This window comes from Genypterus blacodes, unplaced genomic scaffold (genome assembly GCF_046128005.1).
Source record: "Genypterus blacodes isolate CSIRO-AG114 ecotype Tasmania unplaced genomic scaffold, CSIRO-AGI_Gbla_v1 ptg000005l_1, whole genome shotgun sequence".
In the NCBI taxonomy this organism is placed as follows: domain Eukaryota; kingdom Metazoa; phylum Chordata; class Actinopteri; order Ophidiiformes; family Ophidiidae; genus Genypterus; species Genypterus blacodes.
The window spans coordinates 3,256,238-3,277,112 of NW_027466819.1; the positions used below are offsets into that span (position 1 = coordinate 3,256,238).

Genomic DNA, 20,875 nt, shown 5'->3' on the forward strand with positions numbered 1-20,875 from the left:
AACGTATGGCTCACACAGACACACAAACTGTGTCTGGGAACAGCCCAGAGGACAAGATGTAACCTATAGGCTGCCATTTTCTTCCATCCAGCCCGAGCCGCAGCACAATGGAAAGCAGCGCGATGAACACACACACACACTCCTCTCAGGTGTATTTTATTTTTACAGGCCGGCGGGCTTTGCTGACCCCAGATGCCTGTGTAATTAACACGGCTGCAGAGTCTTGAGTTTGGCCTCTGCACCACCTCTGGGGTCAAGAGGTCGCAGGCTGCGCAGGGTTAAGGCGTCATTTCAAGCAGGCTGTTAGAGACTAAAACTAGCCGGCAGCCTTCAGAGCTTCACACGCCGCGTCCTGCTAAACGGCCAGACGGGAGATTTAAAGTCAAATGGGATTTCTCCTAACCAAAGCAGTGTGGAGATTCAGCTTCCTTTAGTCTGGTGCACATGTGCAGGACTCCTCCCTGCTCGGCCAGAACATTTGATTAAACTTGACCTTCCTCTCTGTGCTTTTCTACCAAAGTGTTCTGAGCGATAAAGCAGCACACAGGTGGTAAAAAGGCAATAAATCACCCGGAAAATGCACAATAAACGTCTGAATCTCTTGTTTATTGCTTTGTTATAGCGAGTGAAGCCTCCCATGGTGGCATTTGCTGTGTTTGGAGGTTTTCCAGCTGTTTTTCTGTGTTTTTGTCCATTTTAGTCAGTCGGGCGGTCTGGACGTTCAGCTCAGCCGGGGGTCTCCATTAAAATCCCACGGCTGAAGGCGGGCAGGTACTTTCTTCTGGTGAACATGCAAAGCGGCGTTTGGTAGCGTTAATGAGAACATGCCTCGTGTTAGAGCTGCTTCCTCCTCTTCCTCCTCCTCCTGGTCGGGCTCCTGTTTCATTCGCCTCCATCTGCCTGGATCTGATTACCCACAATGCCCTAAACCTGACGAGAAAGCTTCCTGACTCGCCTTAGAGTGCCAGTTTGCAATTTATAGCTCTTCTCCCCTCACACACAGACAGACACACAGACAGACACACACACACACACACACACACTTTCTCTGTCGGTGGGGCCCCCACAGTGGTACATGTTTTACGAGGGGACGCTATGAGATGGCTTTGGTGTTCAAGGGGGAGTGCGTGTGTGTGTGTGTGTGTGTGTGTGTGTGTTTGTGTGTGTGGTCATTGTGAGGCAGATCACATACTGTGGCAGCTGGTCAGGACGTCAGACGACAACAACAGTGTGAATAGTGAATAATCATCAACATTCTATTCTAGCGCCCCCTAGGTGTACAAGCTGCGGCCTTCAGCTGCGGCCTTCTGTGATCGCTGTCCACCACCCTGCAACTATGTACACACAACCTCACTCATCCGCCATTACACTGCCTTATCAAGTACGCGCCTGAAACTGGCACCAACCAAAGTATGCAGAGCTGAAGTATCGAATGTAAAGCGAATCATTCAGGCGAGTGAAGCGGCTCCCCGCTCCTCCTCCTGCACTTCCTCAGCCGGCGGACTCGCCTCTTACTGCGATTGCGCAACACCTCACGCGTACTCCCGTTGATTCCACGCATGTAAAGGGATTCTCTGCAAGGGGATCTCCTGCTGCAGACGTGTTCTGACCATTGGGCTTCATTTTCAGTGTTTTGCGTTTCAGTGAACGCCTCGCGGTCGTCATGCCGCTCCACGGGTGCAGCTGGGAGTTTAACTGCCTTGCTCACAGGCAACCTGACAGTTATTGGTCCTCCTGCCTTTGAGCTACTGACCCTGACTGACCTCTGAGACGCAAATAAGACAAATTCAACCAGCATTTAAAAGTGTATACAAGTGTCTGATGCAACGTTTTGTATCTATTATGATTATCATCATTATTATCATCATTATTATTATTACTGTTATTTCATTCATTCACCTCAGTAGGTTTTTAGGTATATTTATAGGTTTATAGGTTATGCTCTATATAGTTTGTTTTGTGTTTTTCCTTCCTGAGTTCTTAATAACGCATCTTGAATCTGAATACGTTCACATTCCTCCAGCCTTAGAGCAGACACTAAAGAGGGTAAAGGTCATCCATTACAATTTCAACCAAGACATTTGGCTTTCACTGCAGTGTGAGAAGACGCAGTTCAACCTCAACGCACTCGCAAAGATGCAAACAATCGGCTTCAGAGGAGGGAAAACAAACCCTTCATGTCTTGGGCGGCTCAGTGTGTGATTTAGTTTTATTTTAACAGAAAACAATCAGGTTGCATTCGAGCTGAGACAACAACTAAAGGTCGTGACTGCGGTCTGGCTTTCCAAACACAGCGGTTTGTCCTCCTCGGCTTCATGCGTTGCTGCTGTCGTGTAATGTTTTCATTTCTCTCACTCAGAGTTGCAGTTTCAGGCCCTTGGAAACTCCTCTGCCACCTTTATGAGAGCAGAGATTCAACTACCGAGAGGACGATCAAAGGCAGATCGATAACGCCGATACGCCCCCGCCAACAGAATGGCACCATTGTGTTGCTCAGGGCCTTTCCACAGACATTCTGATATGTTTATGTTTGCTCCTGGCTGTGGCACATAGTCTTCCCACAGGCCAGCCACCATCCAGTGAGACAAGGACTCGGTGTTCTCAACTGGACCAAGGCAAATCACATCCAAGCCAACCGAGCGACTCGTGAGGTTGTTACGCTCAGAGCTGCAATTAGGGACCGTTGTATAACGAGTGGACTAAAGCCCGGTCACAGTTCAGATGCACAGTGAGTCTCACTTGTCTCTCTCTGACTTTTAGAAGATAGAAAGATTAAATGTAATAAAACCACATAGATGCAAATTTGACACATTTTTCAAACTGTTGTACGTAAACAGTGTGAGTGGATTTAATGAAGTACTTAAAACCTCATTACTCAACTAAGCAACACGTTTTGTATATTCAGCAAATGATGGAATCCTATTAATCCCAGCCTGGTGTGAGCACAAACACTAACACAGCCTGTGTCAGCATCGAGAGTCACAGTTTTACACCTGAATCCAGAAAACACAACACTAACTTCTGGAACATCCTTCAAAATGAGTCGGTTTGTCTTGTAAACGGCTTGAAACGTTCCCGGTACATTGAAGTCTTCACTGGTTTGACATCTTAAAAGGCAGAAAAAGTGACTGGACGAGATGAAGATTGTTGCAGCAGAGCCAGCAGTCATCTTCACACTTCACACATCTCCAACCTCACGGCTTTATATAGGGGACATGTGTCTCTCATTACCCACAATGCCCATGTTCTCCCTAGAGTGGCTATCAAACAGGGCTGTAAAAGAATTCCTGCTAATTGTCAGTAAACTGCAACGCTGGTGGAGTGTTACAGTTGGCCTTAGGCAGCGGGACGGCCTGTGTGAGCGCAGTGTTAATGTGGGACAACTAAAAGGGCTATCTACCAACACACACACACACACACACCGACACACACAGCGCCCTCAACGCCTCATCAGGCTGAGTGGGAATGTTTGCATTTGGAACCTAATGTTAACTCAGCTTGAAGCGGAACAAGAGAACATGTTGTATGTTGGAGGTAAAGGTAAAGGTGCGTTCACACACAGAGCGAAAGAGCAACATCCGCTCTACATGCGAGATCCGGACAAAACATTTCCATATCTGAAGGGTAAAAATAACTCTGTGAGAAAACTGTGAGTGGGAGGAGAACGTCCCCGTCTGAGGACACAATGGAGAGACGGCGGATGTGAAAGTCGTCCAGCTGAAATCAAAGAGGAAGGACGCGAGGAAGGAAAGCAGGAAAGCAGCAGAGGGCAGAAAGTGTGTGTGTGTGTGTGTGTGTGTGTGTGTGTGTGTGCCTGTGTGTGTGTGTGTGTGTGTGTGTATGTGTGTATGTTGTAGGGATTCTCAGAGCTGCTGCCAAAAGCCGGAAAGGGGACTCGATCAAAGCGTTTAGAGAGCTTAAGGAAACAACGCTGGTCAAGAAGCCAATCAGAAGGCTCCGTATACACTTAGGTCGATTCTTGTCTGAAAACTGGAATCATTTGACTGCTTTACAGGTCAAATTTTAAATAAAGGATGCGTGTTTTCCTCTAAAGGACCGTCTGAAAATGGCACTCACAGTAACATCATTTAAGGCTCGTAATTTAATGTTGTTTGGTTTGCCCACCTGATCAGCACACACTGGTTCTGCAGCCTCTTCCACAGTGAGCGGTAGCACTCGTTGGCCACGGCGAAGATGTGCGGGGGGATCTCCCCCAGGTGGTGCCGGCTGTACTGCTCCATGGCCGGCCGCTCGTACAGGCCTGAGAGCGGCTGGTAAGGGTTAACTGCGGCCAGGATGGAGCCGATGTACGTCTGCGGAGGGAGAGAGAAGAGAAACGTAAACACACCATAACGGCCACGCCAGAGGTGAACCTGCTGATTTATGACTTATCGACTTTCTGTTTTGGGTTACTTGCAGTCAACAAAAACAAAATTTCACTAACAAACATACTGGAAAAGTAGTGTTTGGCAAAAACAAACCAATCAGCTGAAACAGAAGCTGCTGAAGCCATGAGGACGTGTTGGCAATGGTTCCAAACGAGCTTAGATGTTGGTTTGAACAGTCATGGTAGGTCAGAAGAAGCAGCTTCTGCGTTCTGAGGCTCGGCGGGGTTGTGTGTGAGATCGCTGACGCTGTCTAAAGTGCTCAGCGTCATTGTCGCCCATTAAGGTTTGGAAACCTCACAAAGGTTAAGCAAGCATGGATTTGCTTCTTTAGGCAGAAAAACAGAAACGTTGTCAAAAGCGGTAAACGCTGAGCTGCGTGGCGAAGCGGCTGACAAAACGTTTCCATCTCGCACTCGTCTGCCGAGGTCACCAAACAATTCAAGCGTTTCACTGAGACGCCACAACTTTCCTGGAGCTGGACGCCAAAGGTGAAATAAGGCGACAGCCACGCCGGCTCCAGGGTCTCGCCCACAGGTGTCAGGGTGTGTGTGTGTGTGTGGGTGTGTGTATGAGTGTCATGTGCATGTCGTTTGTATCTCCAGGTTCTGTTCCGAATGTGTTCAGCTCTTTTTCTGTAAATGGAAAAACGTACTACACTATAAATATGAAGGGAAAACAAATTTCAGAATGTGTTTCCTTCAGGCTTACTGGACTCTGGACCCTGCTTCCTGCATCGTGACTCAAATACAAGCAAAGGTGCCATTTCTCCATCGGCGTTTCCGACACTTAAGTAGAAACCTTAATACAGCAGAGCATCGTGTTCCCACAACCGCATGTCGGGTCACCAGCGGCTTCGGCCCGGGGGAGGAAATTAAACGCGTTAGGGGACATTTTAGTCTGCACAACATCTCTGTCCCCCGCTGCTGACCCTTCTATCTCACACGCACACGCACACGCACTCTGCATACTAACTTCCGTCCTGCTGCTAACATGTGCATGTACATCTGGGAGAGTCAAACGTCTATGATAGCTGCAGAAATGAGCTGAATTCTGATGTTCACGTTACACGTTCACGTTCAGTGTCCAATTGTGAGCACTGTAGGATCTGTCAGTGCGGTGGCCTTCAGTGTTACTGCGATGAAAGCAGGGCGTGTCCCCTGTGTGTGTGTCCCCTGTGTGTGTCCATCCATTCACTCCACTTTCGTGACACCGTATTCGCAGTCAGGGTCACAGGAGTGTTTGTGCATGTGTGCAGATTATTTGTGTGTGTGTATGTGTGTGTAAATAGGAGCCAATAAAAGGGATGGCGATTGATTCAGCTCAACTGAAACGGAATAATGAACCAGCTGAGCAAACACGTGCAGCGCATATGGACGGCTGTGGGTTTGATTTGTTTCAAACCCACATTTATGTCCTTGTGCAGAGCATTCACACTGTGTTCTTACTACAGAGCTGTTCAATTTATGAGCCATCTGACTGAAAACAGCAACATGAGACAAGTAAAAATGCAGCCTGAGTGAAAACATTGCAAACAGCACTGGAAACATCATTCAAGTCCAACCTCAAAAAGTGCCACAATATAAGAACATAAGTGTGTTTATAAAGAGTTTAAAGAGTTCCAAGACGTCACAAAGACCTACAGAGGAATTCCAGTTCCTCGCAGGAGATCTGGAGTTCCGTCCTGTCCTAACATCCCGTTTAAACACGAAATACATCACATTACAGATGCTTCCATGACCATAAAAGGTAACGGCGTGATCAAAGGTGAGGAGGAGGCCTGGTTATCTCCCACCTCAGCCCGACCCAGCCTTCACAAACGTTACCCTCCACCTTCTGCTTTCACGCCTCAACACTAATCTGTGCTCAGATGCCCCACTGACTGACTGACCTACATCCAGCCTGCATGCAAATACATTTGAATGGCAGTTGAGGTGAGAGTATTTACATGACAAGTATCGCCTCCATCCCGCCCGTGCAAAGCGGCAACAGAGTGCAAGGCGGAAAAGGAGGAAACGTGTGGGTTGATTGTCGCAGCAGTAATGTACAAGTGCATGGTAAATCCCTGTGTGTGTTAACAAAGTGCTCGGCCGGTATTTACACCATGCATTGATACATTTCATCACGTGTGGTTACAGGGTGCATGTTGATGAGCGATGCTGTTGTATGATGAATACAAATGTTGCTGAGAGCATAATGTCGGGCCTGGTACCTGGATCCTGCTTCTCTATCAGTCACACTCGCCTCCAAACATAAACCAGCCTGGAGGGGTTCAAGTTCACACGTGAGGGTGAGCCTCGCAAAGCATCATGGGTAAAAAGAAAACTAAAGAATGCCTTTGGGGCAAAGTCAGGCCTCCCCTTGACTCAATGAGGTAGAACCATTTGGACTCAATTAAGAGACCCCGCCCCCTGTGGCTCCGTCCTGACAACGGTTTCCACGGCAGCACCCTAGCTGAGGATGAAGGAGCTCCCCCCATTGGCTGACGGGATTAACCGCAGCCCATCAGCCGCCATATCTGGTGTCAAATGCTCCGGGTTTCACAGCCATACCACAGCGCTGATGTAAGAAACATAATATTGACTTTTACATTGTTTATGTCAGGGAAGGAACCTGTGGCATGTGGTTCACACCGCAGCATACAAACAGTAAGTAGGTCAGTGAGGATGACTGATTGAGATAGAACGTAATCTCATAAATGGCACACACTCTGCTATTTTGAAACGTAGTCACAACTTGTAAGCAATCACCAATAGTTAAGGTTCTAATCTTGTAGTTTAAATAAAAGTAAAATGAATAATGCAAATAATGATGGCACCAATGAGAGCAACTGAAGAAGAAAGAAGAGAAGTGATCAAAGCACTAGATAGGCAGATGGATAGATGGTAGCTGCTCCTGACGCTGCTAATACTCCTCACACATCACTCATGTACAGTGTTTAAGTGTACATACAGGTACACATACTTATATTTTACAGTATTGTACTTCTGTATTGTATGCACTAGTGCATTTTATTTGCTGTTGTTGGGTGAAAACGCTGGTTTTGTCAGATGTGACCTTTGGGTCAGTGGTGTTTTGTGCCTTGTGACAGTTATTCCAGCTTTGTTTCCAGAGAGGTGTCAGTGGCAGCTGATGGTGCGCCTGCAGAACACAGACACGCAGGCCGACGCAGCTACAAACACAAGCCTTCCCTCAGACCCAGCCAGATAAATGCACCGGGAAGAGGGAAATGAAGACCAGATGGAAGAAGAAGGAGGAGGATTAGAGGCGAAGCGTTGGTCAACCTGCTTGACTGACTGACTGACGGCAGGAAATGTACAAGAGGGCGGGAATCTGCAGCAGTCACTGAGTTACCGTGTCACCCAGACAAATTCCTGCACTTTGTTGTACTTGGCAATTAAAGCGATCCCGATCCGCCGTTTATGTTCTGTATCACAGCAGACAAGCGGAAACCGCACATCTGCAGAAATGAAGTTGTTCGCGAGTGCAGAGGAGAATGATTACGTTGGGTGATGTTGGCTCATTTCTCACATGAGGCACTGGCAGGTTTGACAGGCATCCAGGGAACTGACTGAGATTCAAATTGGAGGAAATTCTACTTACTAAATGCGTTTGTGCTTTTGCTGCTTGAGAGCCAGAGTCCTGAATGCAGTAGCTGCGGTTGGTAAGGCTGCACGGTGGCTCTACATCCACAACTGTGCGAGTCGGCAGAACCAATGAGAGAATACTCTGTCTGTGTGTGACCAAAGCTGGAAACATCTGGATCCATAATGCAGATATGTGCCACGTTGTTCCTGTAACATCTCAAATCTGTGTTACTGCCTGTGTTGCAGCTTCAAATTCCCCTGATTTCCCATCATGCCTGCTGTCTCGCCACTCTCACACTGTGCTGGCATGAATGAAAAGGCTAAAAAAGTTACGTTTGGCTTTGCAAAGGTGTTTCATCTTGCAAAGCGATCGATCCTATCCCCCCAAAACATGTAAAAAGCTATTTCCTGTTTCTTTCTCCCCTCATTTATGCTAATTAAGCTGTGGTGTTGACAAAATGTGATAATAATGAGTTGCTGATGTCGCAGCATCATGATATTTTACATTTCACTGTTAGAATGACAGAAGAACTGATTGATAGAGTGCAGGTATATAAGGTGACTGAAGTAACAAAGGGAATGCAGCTCTGCTAGTCTGTCGCACACAAACACAGCAAAGAAATCACACAAAACCTGCACAGGTTAGTCTAAATCTGCCGTTACAGGACGTGACATAACCACTGAGTACTTGAACATATATCCTGACAGGAAATGACACCAGAGGGGTGTTCTGGCTCAGAGTGACGTCTCATTGGTTGATCAACCAAATTTCCACATCTGACAGTAATCAAGAGTAAAATGGCTCTGTGGTCTGGGAAGGGGCGCGCACACAGAGACACACACACACAGAGACACACACACACACACACACACACACACACACACACACACACACACACACACACACACACACACACACACACACACACACACACACACACACACACACACACACACACACACACACGTTTCTTTGGCTGACAGCATCAGACCAGAAAATGTAAATGTATCTTCCACTCACATGCACAAGTTCTGTTTTTAATAACGACAACAGTAGGTTTGTGTTTCAGTGCGTCCAAAAGAATGTGCGTGTGCGTGTGTGTCTGGACTGTAAGTGATAGACGGCTTGTTTATGTACTGGTAGACTTCTGGGGCAGATATCCACCGTGGGAAGAAAATAAGTGACACGTTCTCTGACTAAGTGACGGCTGAGATTACAGGAGCGTTTCATTTAAAAGTCTCAAGATGTTTGTGTGCAACATCGCCTGCATGAATTTGAGCTTATGTCCCACTTTAACGCCACTGAAAGCTTTGGCGTGCACCTTTCTTCACCCTAGTCGGGACCTTTGAACCAGTGTTTGGTATCGTTTGATTGTTTGAATAGAATCCTTTCAAAAATGACTGGAATTCCTGAAGTAAAGTGTGTTGAACAAGCCAACGTGAGCCTAAAATGTTCAGAATCAACTCATTTCTATTTGCAGCAGCCTGTTATTATGGGTGAAGTAGATAATTAGATCTCTACTCTTTTACTTTCTGTCCCTCTGGTCATCGTGGAGCTTCTGCCACCCACATTTGTCTCCGGCGTTATGAATCGAGAGCTTGTGAAAGTAGAACAGCAGCTGGCTCTCTCAGTCTGTCAGCCAGCTCGCTGCACACACAGCAACGTGTAAAAATAAGGCCAGGCGAGGCCGACACAGAGGGAACTATTGGAAACCATGTGATCAAAAAGAAGCAACTGATCTTCGGGTGTATTTAAAGTTCTGTAACATTGTGCTGAAATCAGAGAGAATCCTTTATCTGCTGTCACCTTCTTTCCCAGTTAATCTATAGTAAATAAAAACACTCCATAAATACACAAATACTTCAGAGTGGCTCTTCATCTGAGTTCTTTTCACCTCAAACATCTCCACCAGTGATGAAAGCTTCTCTATGTGCTTCCTGTTTATGGCCACTGAACACTGTAGGAGGTCAAAGCGTGAGCTGAGAAAACTGCATCCAGATTCAAAACACATAGATTGTTTTGAGCAGCGATTGTGCTCGCTGGTCTCAAAGGCGTCGGGAGGCTTTAATTTGGCTGAATTACTTAGTTTCACATGTTTGGTCACACTCCTCTGCAGCACTGGGTCATGCTTTCATATCAACACATACCACGCCGCATTCAAATGCAAGTCAGAATGTGGGATTCCGACTGACTAAACTCGCATCTAAGGCGAATTCCTCGGTTTGGTTTAAATATCTGACATTGCTTGGCTCGCTAAAGTCGCGTTTTCCAACGCTCAGCCTGTTTTAATTAAACCTTCTTATTCGGTGCGGCTTGTTATCAAATGGAGTCAGCGGCTTTTCATTCACACACCATCACTGCACCGTAGCTTTGACTTGTTTTGAATTGTTTTGTGACACTTTGATTGCTTTCCTTTTCAGCTCTTTTAATTGCCTTTTAAATTCTCTCACCCCTCATTTTCATGTATTTGTATGCCTCTGTACAGCTGGTTTAACTGTGTGTGCATCTAAACTTCATAGTACAGATAATGAGATATTTTTTGAAGCAGACAAATCTTTTCTGCCATCATCAGTAAAGGTACATAGCAACACAGCTGACATGTATGGTGTTCACTTGAGGTTTGATAACATTATTTACTGCCTGAATCATAACTTTATCATGTACAATGTGAAAAAGGAGCTGAATCAGGGATGGAAACAGTTTTACAATTGGATGTATGCCAGGACGTGTTTAGCAGCAAAGTGCTGCATCATGAAGTGACATAAACAGTGTCATAAACTGGACCGAGACACTGCAGTGTGTGTGTGTGTGTGTGTGTGTGTGTGTGTGTGTGTGTGTGTGTGTGTGTGTGTGTGTGTGTGTGTGTGTGTGTGTGTGTTTGTGTGTGTGTGAGAGAGAGAGAGAGAGTATTTGGGTCTCACTGCTCACTCAGTCTCATCCATTATCCTGCAGTCTGGTTTCCTTCATTAATATTTGTCCGTGTAAATAAACAAACAACTCATTGTGGAGTTTATGAGTTTCAGCCTTGGCGCACAGACAACGACTCACTCAGGGGAGCGGAAGAGTTCAACCTGCTGCAGCTGAGTAAAAAATAAAGACAGTAACTGATATGAAGCAACAATCTGAGGGCTTCTTAAACCTAAATGGAGACAAATTACCCAGCCAAGGAATTTCCTGCCATTAAATGAAGTCATACAGTAAAACAGTACACACACACACACACACACACACACTTGAAAAATAATTCAAGCAACAAAATTGATGGCACACAATCGTAATAATGCAGGCGAAGATTTGGACAATTTCCTCCCACACACACACACACCACACACACACACACACACACACACACACCAGTAAACTCAATGCACCCGTTTACTCTCTCTGAACAAGAAGCAGAATTGGAGACAGACATGTTCCCAATTCAACTGACCCCTCACAGAGAAATGAGAGAGAGAGAGGGAGAGAGAGAGAGAGAGAGAGAGAGAGAGAGAGAGAGAGAGAGAGATGCTTACATTGGAATGGCCAGACAGAGTGTGTGTGTGGAGGGGGGAGGGGGGGGTGAAAGACAAACAGAGATGGAGGGCAGACAAAAGGGAAAAAGACACGAGCACGACTGTGAGGGAGAAGGAGAGAGAATGAGTGTCAGGAAGAGAGAGAGAGAGAGAGTCGTGTGGGGTGCAGAAAAAGCCAGATTCCACAGCAAGGAGACGAGCAAAAAGGAGAGTGTGACTGTGTGTGTGTGTGTGTGTGTGTGTGTGTGTGTGTGTGTGTGTGTGTGTGTGAGAGAGTGGTTCTTTGATTGTAACCAGCTGTGCTGTCGACTGGTGGCCTCACTCGTCTCCTCTGCAGATTCCAGTGCGCGCACACACACACACACACACACACACACACACACACACACACACACACAATTCAACAATGTAATGCTAATGCTAAAGTGGAGTAGCAGGCTTCAGGTTTGTTTCAGCCAAATTAAAAGTGGAATGTTCCAAAGGTTCAAAACATTCAAAACCTCCATTCGTAAAAACAACACCGGCTAAACAGCAGTAACAGCTTCTGCCAATGCATAGATTAAATAAAAAATTTGAGAGGTTTTAGTAACATCTATTGATAATCTGGAGCACAGCGCTCACACAGCGGAGCAGCAGCAGGAGTGTGTACGGATATTGTGATCCTTTTTCCTGCTATGAAAACTGCTCACTGCCAGAATCCACTGTAAAGCCCGACCCCGAGCTGAAATAAGCTGCTGCTCTCCATCAATGAAGGAGCTGGATGGTGAGGGAGATCAGTAATGAAAGCAGTGAGCAGGTAAACACAGATTATCTCCTGCTCGTCTCCCCGTCATCCTGCAGTTGAGCTAGAGGTCAAGAGTTTTTGTAGCTGGAGCTGGTTAAAAGTCACAGAGCAAACTCATTAATTCTCTGTACTTAATTTTCGCAGAAGGCAGCAGGGGTGCTCTCAGGAATTTCTGGGGCCCCCCAGGCAGGTTATGACACAGGGCCCCTCAATCTGATGCATCTGACTTTCTGCATTAGCTCGCCACCTCTTGTGCAATTTAAAAAAAAATTCAGAATGCGAGTGTTTTCCTCTTTACATGACACCATCTTTGGTTCAGGGCCCGGCCGTGTCTGACTGGTATCCGTCCACCATCCGTCGATCTGTCCAGCCGCCTGTTGTTGTTCTGGATGAAGCAGTGCCTGATGGGGTATTGACTTTCTTGGAAATAACACAGAAACACCACGGGGCACGACACCCAACCCCAAGCCGTCTTCTGGACTGTGTCCTGCGGACGCGGTGGTAAACACAGAGTCGGGGCGAGATAGCCAACTGGAATGCAAAGGCCAGCTGTCGTTGTTCGTTCGGCGATGGCGAAGAATGTACAGAGTAAACTCCACGAAACGGCAAACACACAGACAGTGACAAAGTCCAGACAGAGGAAACGTGATCCACCTGTAGTTATTGTACATGACATCTAACCAGTGATTTATACGGTGTGAGTGATGGCGTGTGTGAGTGAGCGGGAGTCTACAGAAACGGTAGCAGAGAGTGTAGAGAAGAAAGTTGTAGCAAAGTCCCTCAGCGGACAGAGATTCAGATAAACACATATTATTTGGAGTATTTGTGGTGGTTATTAATAGTAGCATGAGCAACAGTGACAGCAGAAACAGCAGTAGTGGTTTAGTAGTAGTAGCAGCTATGTTAGTAGAGTAGTAGGGATAGTAGTGATATTAATAATAGAAAATACCCGGAACGGTATTAGTAGTAGAACCGTCATAATGATACTACTAGTTGTAATATACTAGTGTCTCTGTCACTGCTCCAGTTAAAGCAAAGTTAAAGCACTACAGTACACAAAGGAATATGTAGGCCAAATAACCTTCCAGCATTACCTTGTTGTTTAGTATTTAAACTACTGCACAGACGTGACCCAGCATTTTGTACCATGACAAAGGGAACCTTGTGCTCTCTGCCTGCGCTGTAACCTTTGACAAAAGCCACCTCGTTACTTTAATCGCATCTGAATGTTACCGTATGGTTGAAATTATCCAATCAATTCGTCACAACAGCGCCGCCATCTCCACCCGGAACGGTTTTGTTTTGTTTTTAAGGCCCGAAGCTGCAAAGGGGGAAAATTAGAGGCGAGGTTTTGGCGAAATGATGGGTAAACCAAAGGGAGGGCTGCGAACACGCGGCTGAAGCCAAACTGCCAGCGTTATATTTCCAAATGTGTGTTTGAGTTTATTTCTGATTTCCTTGAAGTTTGAAATACCACATGAGGACCATTGAGAACGATGGCGTCAGAGGACATCTTCATCTTCTTGATCGGCAAATGTTGCGATGCCAGAATGATCACGAATCACAGAAGCTCTGCGAAAATGGCAAACGCAGTTTTTGGTTTGCACTGCACTTTCTCGACTCCAGTATTTTTAGACACGCTGCCCATGCGGTTTGGTCCAAAGCTAACATGCTCTTTACTGTTCTGTCTCACTACTTGGACAACACAGCTGCGATCAGAGCCAAGCCAGGACTTATACGCTTCCACCGAACTCCCAGCGAGCTTTAGCAGCGACCTTTACAGTAAAACGGGCGTCAAACCTGGCAAACCCAAACTATCTGCTGCTGTTGGACGACGAACAAGGAGCCGTTCAACACCATCCAGATTAGCATTAAAATAGAAGAAGAAAAAGAACTCCAGTAGAAAGGCATCAGGCAGTAAAGGCTTGCTTATACTCAAATTCCAACAAGGCCGCTCAGTAGCCATTGATCTCTTGCTACACTTACAATGTAAACGCGATTCCACTTTGCTTCCGACCTCAACGCTGTCCACTAGTGTTTTGCCCGGGTACTTGCAGCGCTATGCAGAACTCCCTATGAAAACTCCCCAAAAATGCAGGAGATAGTCCGATGTGTTGATATGTGTAGAAGCCAGCGAGCCATGAATCCACTGCTGAATAACTTTGCGGCATCCATACACGTGTTTCCAATACACACTGTGTAAAATTGCACATTGAGTGTACCCTCAAATCAATTTCACGCGTGGATCTCACTTGTGAACCTTGAGAAACATGTTTCCCTTCATAAATCAGAGACAGAAAGCCAAACTGGTTTTGACAGGATATCCACAGGGAACATCACAGTAATCACCACATACTGTCCCAGCAAGATCTCTGACAAGTCTGCACAGAAACCCTCAGATTGGTGTTGGAAACAGCATTTACAAAAGGTCTGAATGTTCAGTTCTGACTCTTTCAAAATAAGAGCGTGATCTCCTTCGCATCCGTCGTTCTGGATATGCTGCGAAAGCGGAGGCTCGCTCTGACAGACTCGTCCTTCTCTTATCTGGCTACGTCTAGACGCCCGTGCCTGCCGTTACGTAACGATGGCCTTTCCCTGCAGAGCTTGTATCTCTAAGGGAAGCAGCGTACCTTGACAGAAATAGAAAAGAGATTGATGGTGGCTGTCGAGGTGAACGCTGGTGATGTGGGCAGAAGCACGTCAGCCGCTTCTGTGTCTGGAGTTTCATTACATTACATTACATTACATTACGAGCATTTGGCAGACGCTTTTATCCAAAGCGACTTACATTACATTACCACCCTACGCAGAGGGGGGAGCAATTGAGGGTTCGGTGCCTTGCTCAGGGGCACCTTGGCAGGGACTCGAACCAGCGACCCTCCAGTTCCCAAGCGGAAGCTCTACCCACTGAGCTACTGCCTCCCTTCTGTGTGGGTGGTGATGTAGGCTGCAAAAACCTGCATCCTATATTGGTTTTTGCCTTTTATTTCGTCCTAAAGCTGTGCATCAACTCTTCTTTACGTATTTTGGAGCATAGAACAGCACATTCCTCATTAAAAGTGGGGAGACTTACGTAGATGTTGCCCTGCTGGTAGCGCAGGAAAAGGTTGTGCATGATGGCGCCGTCGTGGAGGTCCTCCAGGGTCGCCATGTCCTCCACCCCCCTGATGCTGCTGTGGTGCATGGGCTGCACTTTCTGCCTGGTGAGGGCATTCTGCTTGTAGGTGTACACCTGAGAAAACAACAGATGAACAAGACTGAAGTTTACATCCAACTCAGAACTTTGAGAGCAGAAATCCTTCTTATTCCAAAGCCAGGAAAAAACAAAGTAGATTCTTATTTTCTCTTCTGTGTTTCAGAAGTGAACATTGTACTCATAAGTCTATATTAATCCAACAGCCATAGTTAGAATTTGTGTTGCAGTTTATGACATTAAATTAAACATGAGATAAACTCGTAAAATATTGAAGATGAAACTCTGCCTTGTTTGGGTTCACTGACACTCTAAAATCCAAAACACTGGAAACAAGAGAGTTTTCAGTTTAGATTTAATGTTACGAGTGAATTATTAGTGAGTCTGTAAACACTTAAAGCTTCTTCCATTGCTCTTCTGACTCTCATTTTCTCATTTTGCCCCTAGACTCCTCAGGCTTTTGCTGTCACTCTTGGTCGTGACTCTGTAAGCTCAAACATGCACGCAGCTCTGAGGCAGATTGTGATTTAGAGCTCTGAGCTCAAACTCTGACAGGCAGGAATCGTAAAGTCTGCCTGCCTGCGGATGTGTGGATGGTAACACATCAGGTGACTGGTCAAACAGTTTAACCTGTGTGATTTACAGAGAGGGGCGGGGGGGTAACACCTCAGGTTACAGGAGGAGCGTCAAATATGATGAAAAATGTGGAAGTTAAGACTTTTCCAAGAACAAAAGAAACGCCCCTCCAATCCCTTCATCTGTCAAAAATAGTTTGGTGTTGCTTTAGTATTGAACAAAGTTAAGATCAATCAATAGAATCAATACTTGTGACAGCCTTATCTGTGAAAAGTAGCTGATGCCGGTGTGATAAGGCTGCTGTGTTCGCTCCTTTAGCATCTAATCACCAGCACAATTTGGATTTTCAACTTTTCTTTCAACATGTGTGGAGCAGCCCTCACTGTTATCCTGCACACAAAACCTTTGCTTTCTTCTTGTACTCTGAAACTCCTCGCAGCTCGTATGTCGGCTTCCCTTCCACAGAGGTGACATACGGCAGATAGCTGGGCTGACTGCTTAAACATGACCCCGGGCCAGTAAATTACACCGCTACACCACGAGCTTGACGAGGAGTCCACCAGAAAGCTGCTTCTCAGCCTATTCTTGGTAGACGACACTCCCTGTGCGATACAACAAAGGCCGTGCTCAGATCAGATCAGAACAATGCCACACATCATCAGACTGTGAGCTTCAGTGCGAGTCCCTGTCCCAAGTCTTTGTACCCACTTTAACTACACCACCACTCTTTCGGTTGGCAACTTATTGGCAACCAATATTTCCCATGATGCAATTCTTTCCATCATCAACTAATCAATATGATTTTCCTGACTAGTTGTTTTGTCTCGTGGTTCTCAAAATGCGGCGCTTGTTCTCTACAGTGGTTTTTAGAGATTGTACATAAAATGGCCAGTTTTGCACACAGTAGACCCAAAGTTTTCCCATCAGACAAAATGAAACTAAGGCCACAGAAATCAAATTGATTGTACAATGTGGATTTTAGATTTCAGTCATTTTGGTGTACACCCCTCACACATACTTGTACATACTTCTACTTTAAAGTTTCAAACACGCTTCAGTTGTATATTCACACTGACTCCGTTTCCTCCAGGCATCATTTCTGACCTAGAACAGAAACATTGGTAAATGTTTTGCCCACAGAATGACTCACTGGTGAAGCTACTGGGGTTAATTAAGAGCAGACCACAAGTTATCACCGGCCTGCAGGAGGTCTGCAGCCTGGAGGAGATCACCGAGGGGGATCTGCTGAATATAATGAGCCGACCCTGCAGGGAGGTCCACACAATGGACAATAGAGACACAGAGCAACAAGGGTTCAACAAAATGTCTCCCATGTGCAAGGTCACAGGTTCGATACCCTGCTTGAGATGGGTCAAATTTCAGTTCATCAACTATTTGCAGTCATTTTCTTACCTGCCACTTTTAAATGGCAGTAGCCGTTTGTGTGTGTGTGTGTGTGTGTGTGTGTGTGTGTTCTCATTGAGTTGATTTTTAATAACAATTCTTTTTCACAGGCAAACTTTGACCACATCAACCTCAGGGTGGAAAAAACAGAGCTGCCAACCCGAGTGCTGTCTCAGCCTTTTCCACAAACAGCAGCACCACAAAGACGACTCAATAACACAGGCACACACACACACACACACACACACACACACACACACACAGACATCTTTTAATCTGTGTTGTATTTATCCTCTTCCTTTAATTTGCCTACATTACTCTGCTTAGGTAGCGACGCCACACGTTTAAGAGACAATTACTGCTCAACTCCACAGCAAAGAATGGGCCGCACCTTCATCACTGCAGTAGCAGGCCGTAAGAAACTAACTCAAGACACACAATCTCTCTCTCTCTCTCTCTCTCTCTCTCTCTCTCTCTCTCTCTCTCTCTCTCTCTCTCTCTCTCTCTCTCTCTCTCTCTCTCTCTCTCTCTCTCTCTCTCTCTCTCTCTCTCTCTCTCTCTCTCTCTCTCTCTCTCTCTCTCTCTCTCTCTCTCTCTCTCTCTCTCTCTCTCACACTCGCACACACGCACACACGCACACATGCACACCCTATCCCAGAGTGAACTCGGGGGTTGTCAGTTGGTGACCTGGTGGCTGGAGGTGACATTTCTGACAGTGTGCCCCGCAGGAAGCCAGTCAATGATGGTCTCTGTCTGATACACGCACGCGCGCGCACACACACCAACATCTCCACCATCTTGCCAAGCCTAATTTCTCACATTCCACTGTTAGTGACGCTTTAGGGGGAAACCAAACGTCACAGAAACGTCTTTCAGATGGAGGAAACACGATCTCACCATTTCACTGAAATCATTAAGGATGCGTTCACAGCCGCTCAATTCATTTGTACATTGGACGTTTGTTGTTGTAGTTTGGTTTGTAACTACATGTAAGAAAGAATGGAAGTATAAACATGGAGGTGCGGAACATTGTATCACTGCTTTGTTCTTACAGAAAATATATACACACATTTGTTTCAGACACTGGCTTTTGGAGAAAAATAACTTCCAAGTTTATTTACCACTTAGTGGCGTTGACGCCATTTACTTTAAGCCAAAAAGGCGAAAACTCATGTAGTATCAAGAATCCAGAGTTTGCGTTTTGTTTATAGGACTTGGATTTGGATGTTCAATTGCTAATTCCCAGCGTGTCTCGAACGCAGCATAAGATCCAAGCTGTTCTGTGTCAGGGATCATTTCTATCCAGACAGCGGCAGACAGATACTGTACTCTTATCAGTGTTTACCGTCTGTTTACAGTCAAGAGTGGGACGCATCCTCCTGACCTCTGTAAACACACTTCACAGCAATCTGCCCGTCTGTCTACCTGTCTGTCTCTAAGTGCCTCTGTCTGTCTATCTTCCGGACTGTCTCTCTCTCTCTCTCCAGTTACAGCAAACCCTTTTATGGCTGCAGCAATACCCACATCCTTGTCTGAAGGTTCTTTTAAAGGGCATGTTAACGTCTTTAACCTTGTCCTGCATTCTGCAGTCATGGACAGTGTTGGCAGCATTACACCTGTCCCATCAGGTCTGTGTGTAGGACATTTTGTCCTTGGTTTTGACCTAATTAGCTTTCTAATTGGTCTGTTTGTCTCAGCAGCGATGAAGAGGGTCCTCGGCCCGAAACAAAGCCATAAGGCCGGGTGCTAAGCCTAGCGACAGATGCTAAGAGGAGTAAATCTCTGTGAGACAAAGCCAGTAGACAGCATCAATGCAAAAAGGGGGGGGGCGGGTTCAGAAGCAGCATGAGGTTGTGCTGATGGATCACCAGGATCTGTTTCCTGGATCAGATCGGATATACTTTGTTGTTCTTACTTAAAAAGGATCAAGAAAGTAAATTCCTACATTTACAATGCAAAACAACTGAATCCGTTTTGCATAATCTCTGTCGTGCAACTCAGAGAACAAAGCCAGCGCGACCTGACAGAAACCAAGTATCTTTACATAAGCAACATCCAGACACGACTGACTATACTGAGAGCTGCCTCTTCTCCTCAAGCAAATTTATCTTTGTACGTCTTGTTCCACAGAGCTCAGCCCGACGCTCAGCATTGCATATAATACATTGTTAAATCTGTAACATTCACAGTGAAGATCGTTCAGTATGTATTGATTTAGCAGCTGAAGTCTCTATCAGCTTTACACGCAATAAAAACACCTTACATTTTGGACACAAAGAATTGCCTTTAGGTGTTTTGACAAGTGACTGAGACTAATGAAATTCCATCAGCTGTCAGCAGCTCAGTGGAAAGTGAAACGCTAACAGGCAGATAATCACCTCAATCACGCCTAATGACAAGCCTTATTTTCATGCCAGCGATCACTTTGTCAGAGCCGGAGGAATGAAACTATGTATTATCTGTCTATAGGAAGGAAAACTGAGCTGTCTCATCCCCTCGCCGCCCCTCGCCGCCCTTCGCTCGCCCTGTCAGGTAGCTCGACAGGTAACGCTGAACCCCCCCATCAAAAGCAGCAGCTGCTCTTTGAATCACCATTCATCTCCTCCTGCTTTGTCTTGCAGTCAAATCGGTCCAGGACAAACTGTCTGCAAAGCCAAAAACACTGAAACCCGAGCAAGAAACTCTGTGACCCACCAACACACACACACATTACACCCAGACATATTCCAAATGCAACAAATGTTAACACACAGAACACACAAGGCAGAACGGTCCGGACTCATAAACAAAGGGATGCGCTGCCATCATTGTAGTTTGTTGCTTTTTTTTGGTAGCTCTTAAGCGCAGAACAACTTCATGTTGCTTTAATCAAAATATGGCCATTAGTGTTTGAGACGCACTCAAACGGACCTGTTTATGTTCACACACACTCATTATAAACACTTTTGTGCACATCCTACTTGTTCATACATAGACATTCACTTATTGGCTGTGGGCTTCAGTGATTGGACAGGGCTGACTTCCCTCACAAAGAACAACATCTGCTCCGATGCTGAACAGGTAATGTTCATCTCTTATTACACAGAGCAGACGGCTGGCACACACTGACATACACACACACACACACTTCAGGTAACGCAAATTTATCAGCATCATGGAATTACGAAATGCACAATGACAAAGAAAACTTCAGTGTTTGGCTCAAGGGCACACGGTTGTAAGGATTCAACCCGTGACCCTTCTGTTACAGGATGGTCTCTCAGCTGGTAGTTTGGTGTGTGTGTGTGTGTGTGTGTGTGTGTGTGTGTGGAGGGGGGGCGGGTATGACATGATTGCTTGTGACAGTGGTGGCACTACTGTTAATTCACAACTCTGAGGAGGACAAATTAAAAGCTTCTGTTCCGTCTGGACTCGTTTGCAAAAAAGGCAC

General features: G+C 45.9%; 1 protein-coding gene across 2 annotated transcripts in view; it reads right to left on the reverse strand.

Annotated features, from left to right (window-relative positions):
- Positions 1-20,875, reverse strand: part of myo10 (myosin X) — a 75,598-nt gene that overhangs the window by 29,476 nt on the left and 25,247 nt on the right. For both annotated transcript variants that reach the window (XM_076148891.1, XM_076148901.1), the window contains exons 3-4: positions 15,346-15,504; positions 4,126-4,313 (exon numbers count right to left, since the gene is read on the reverse strand). In XM_076148891.1, coding sequence (XP_076005006.1) covers positions 4,126-4,313; positions 15,346-15,504 — 347 coding nt within the window. The remainder of the gene's footprint in view (positions 1-4,125; positions 4,314-15,345; positions 15,505-20,875) is intronic.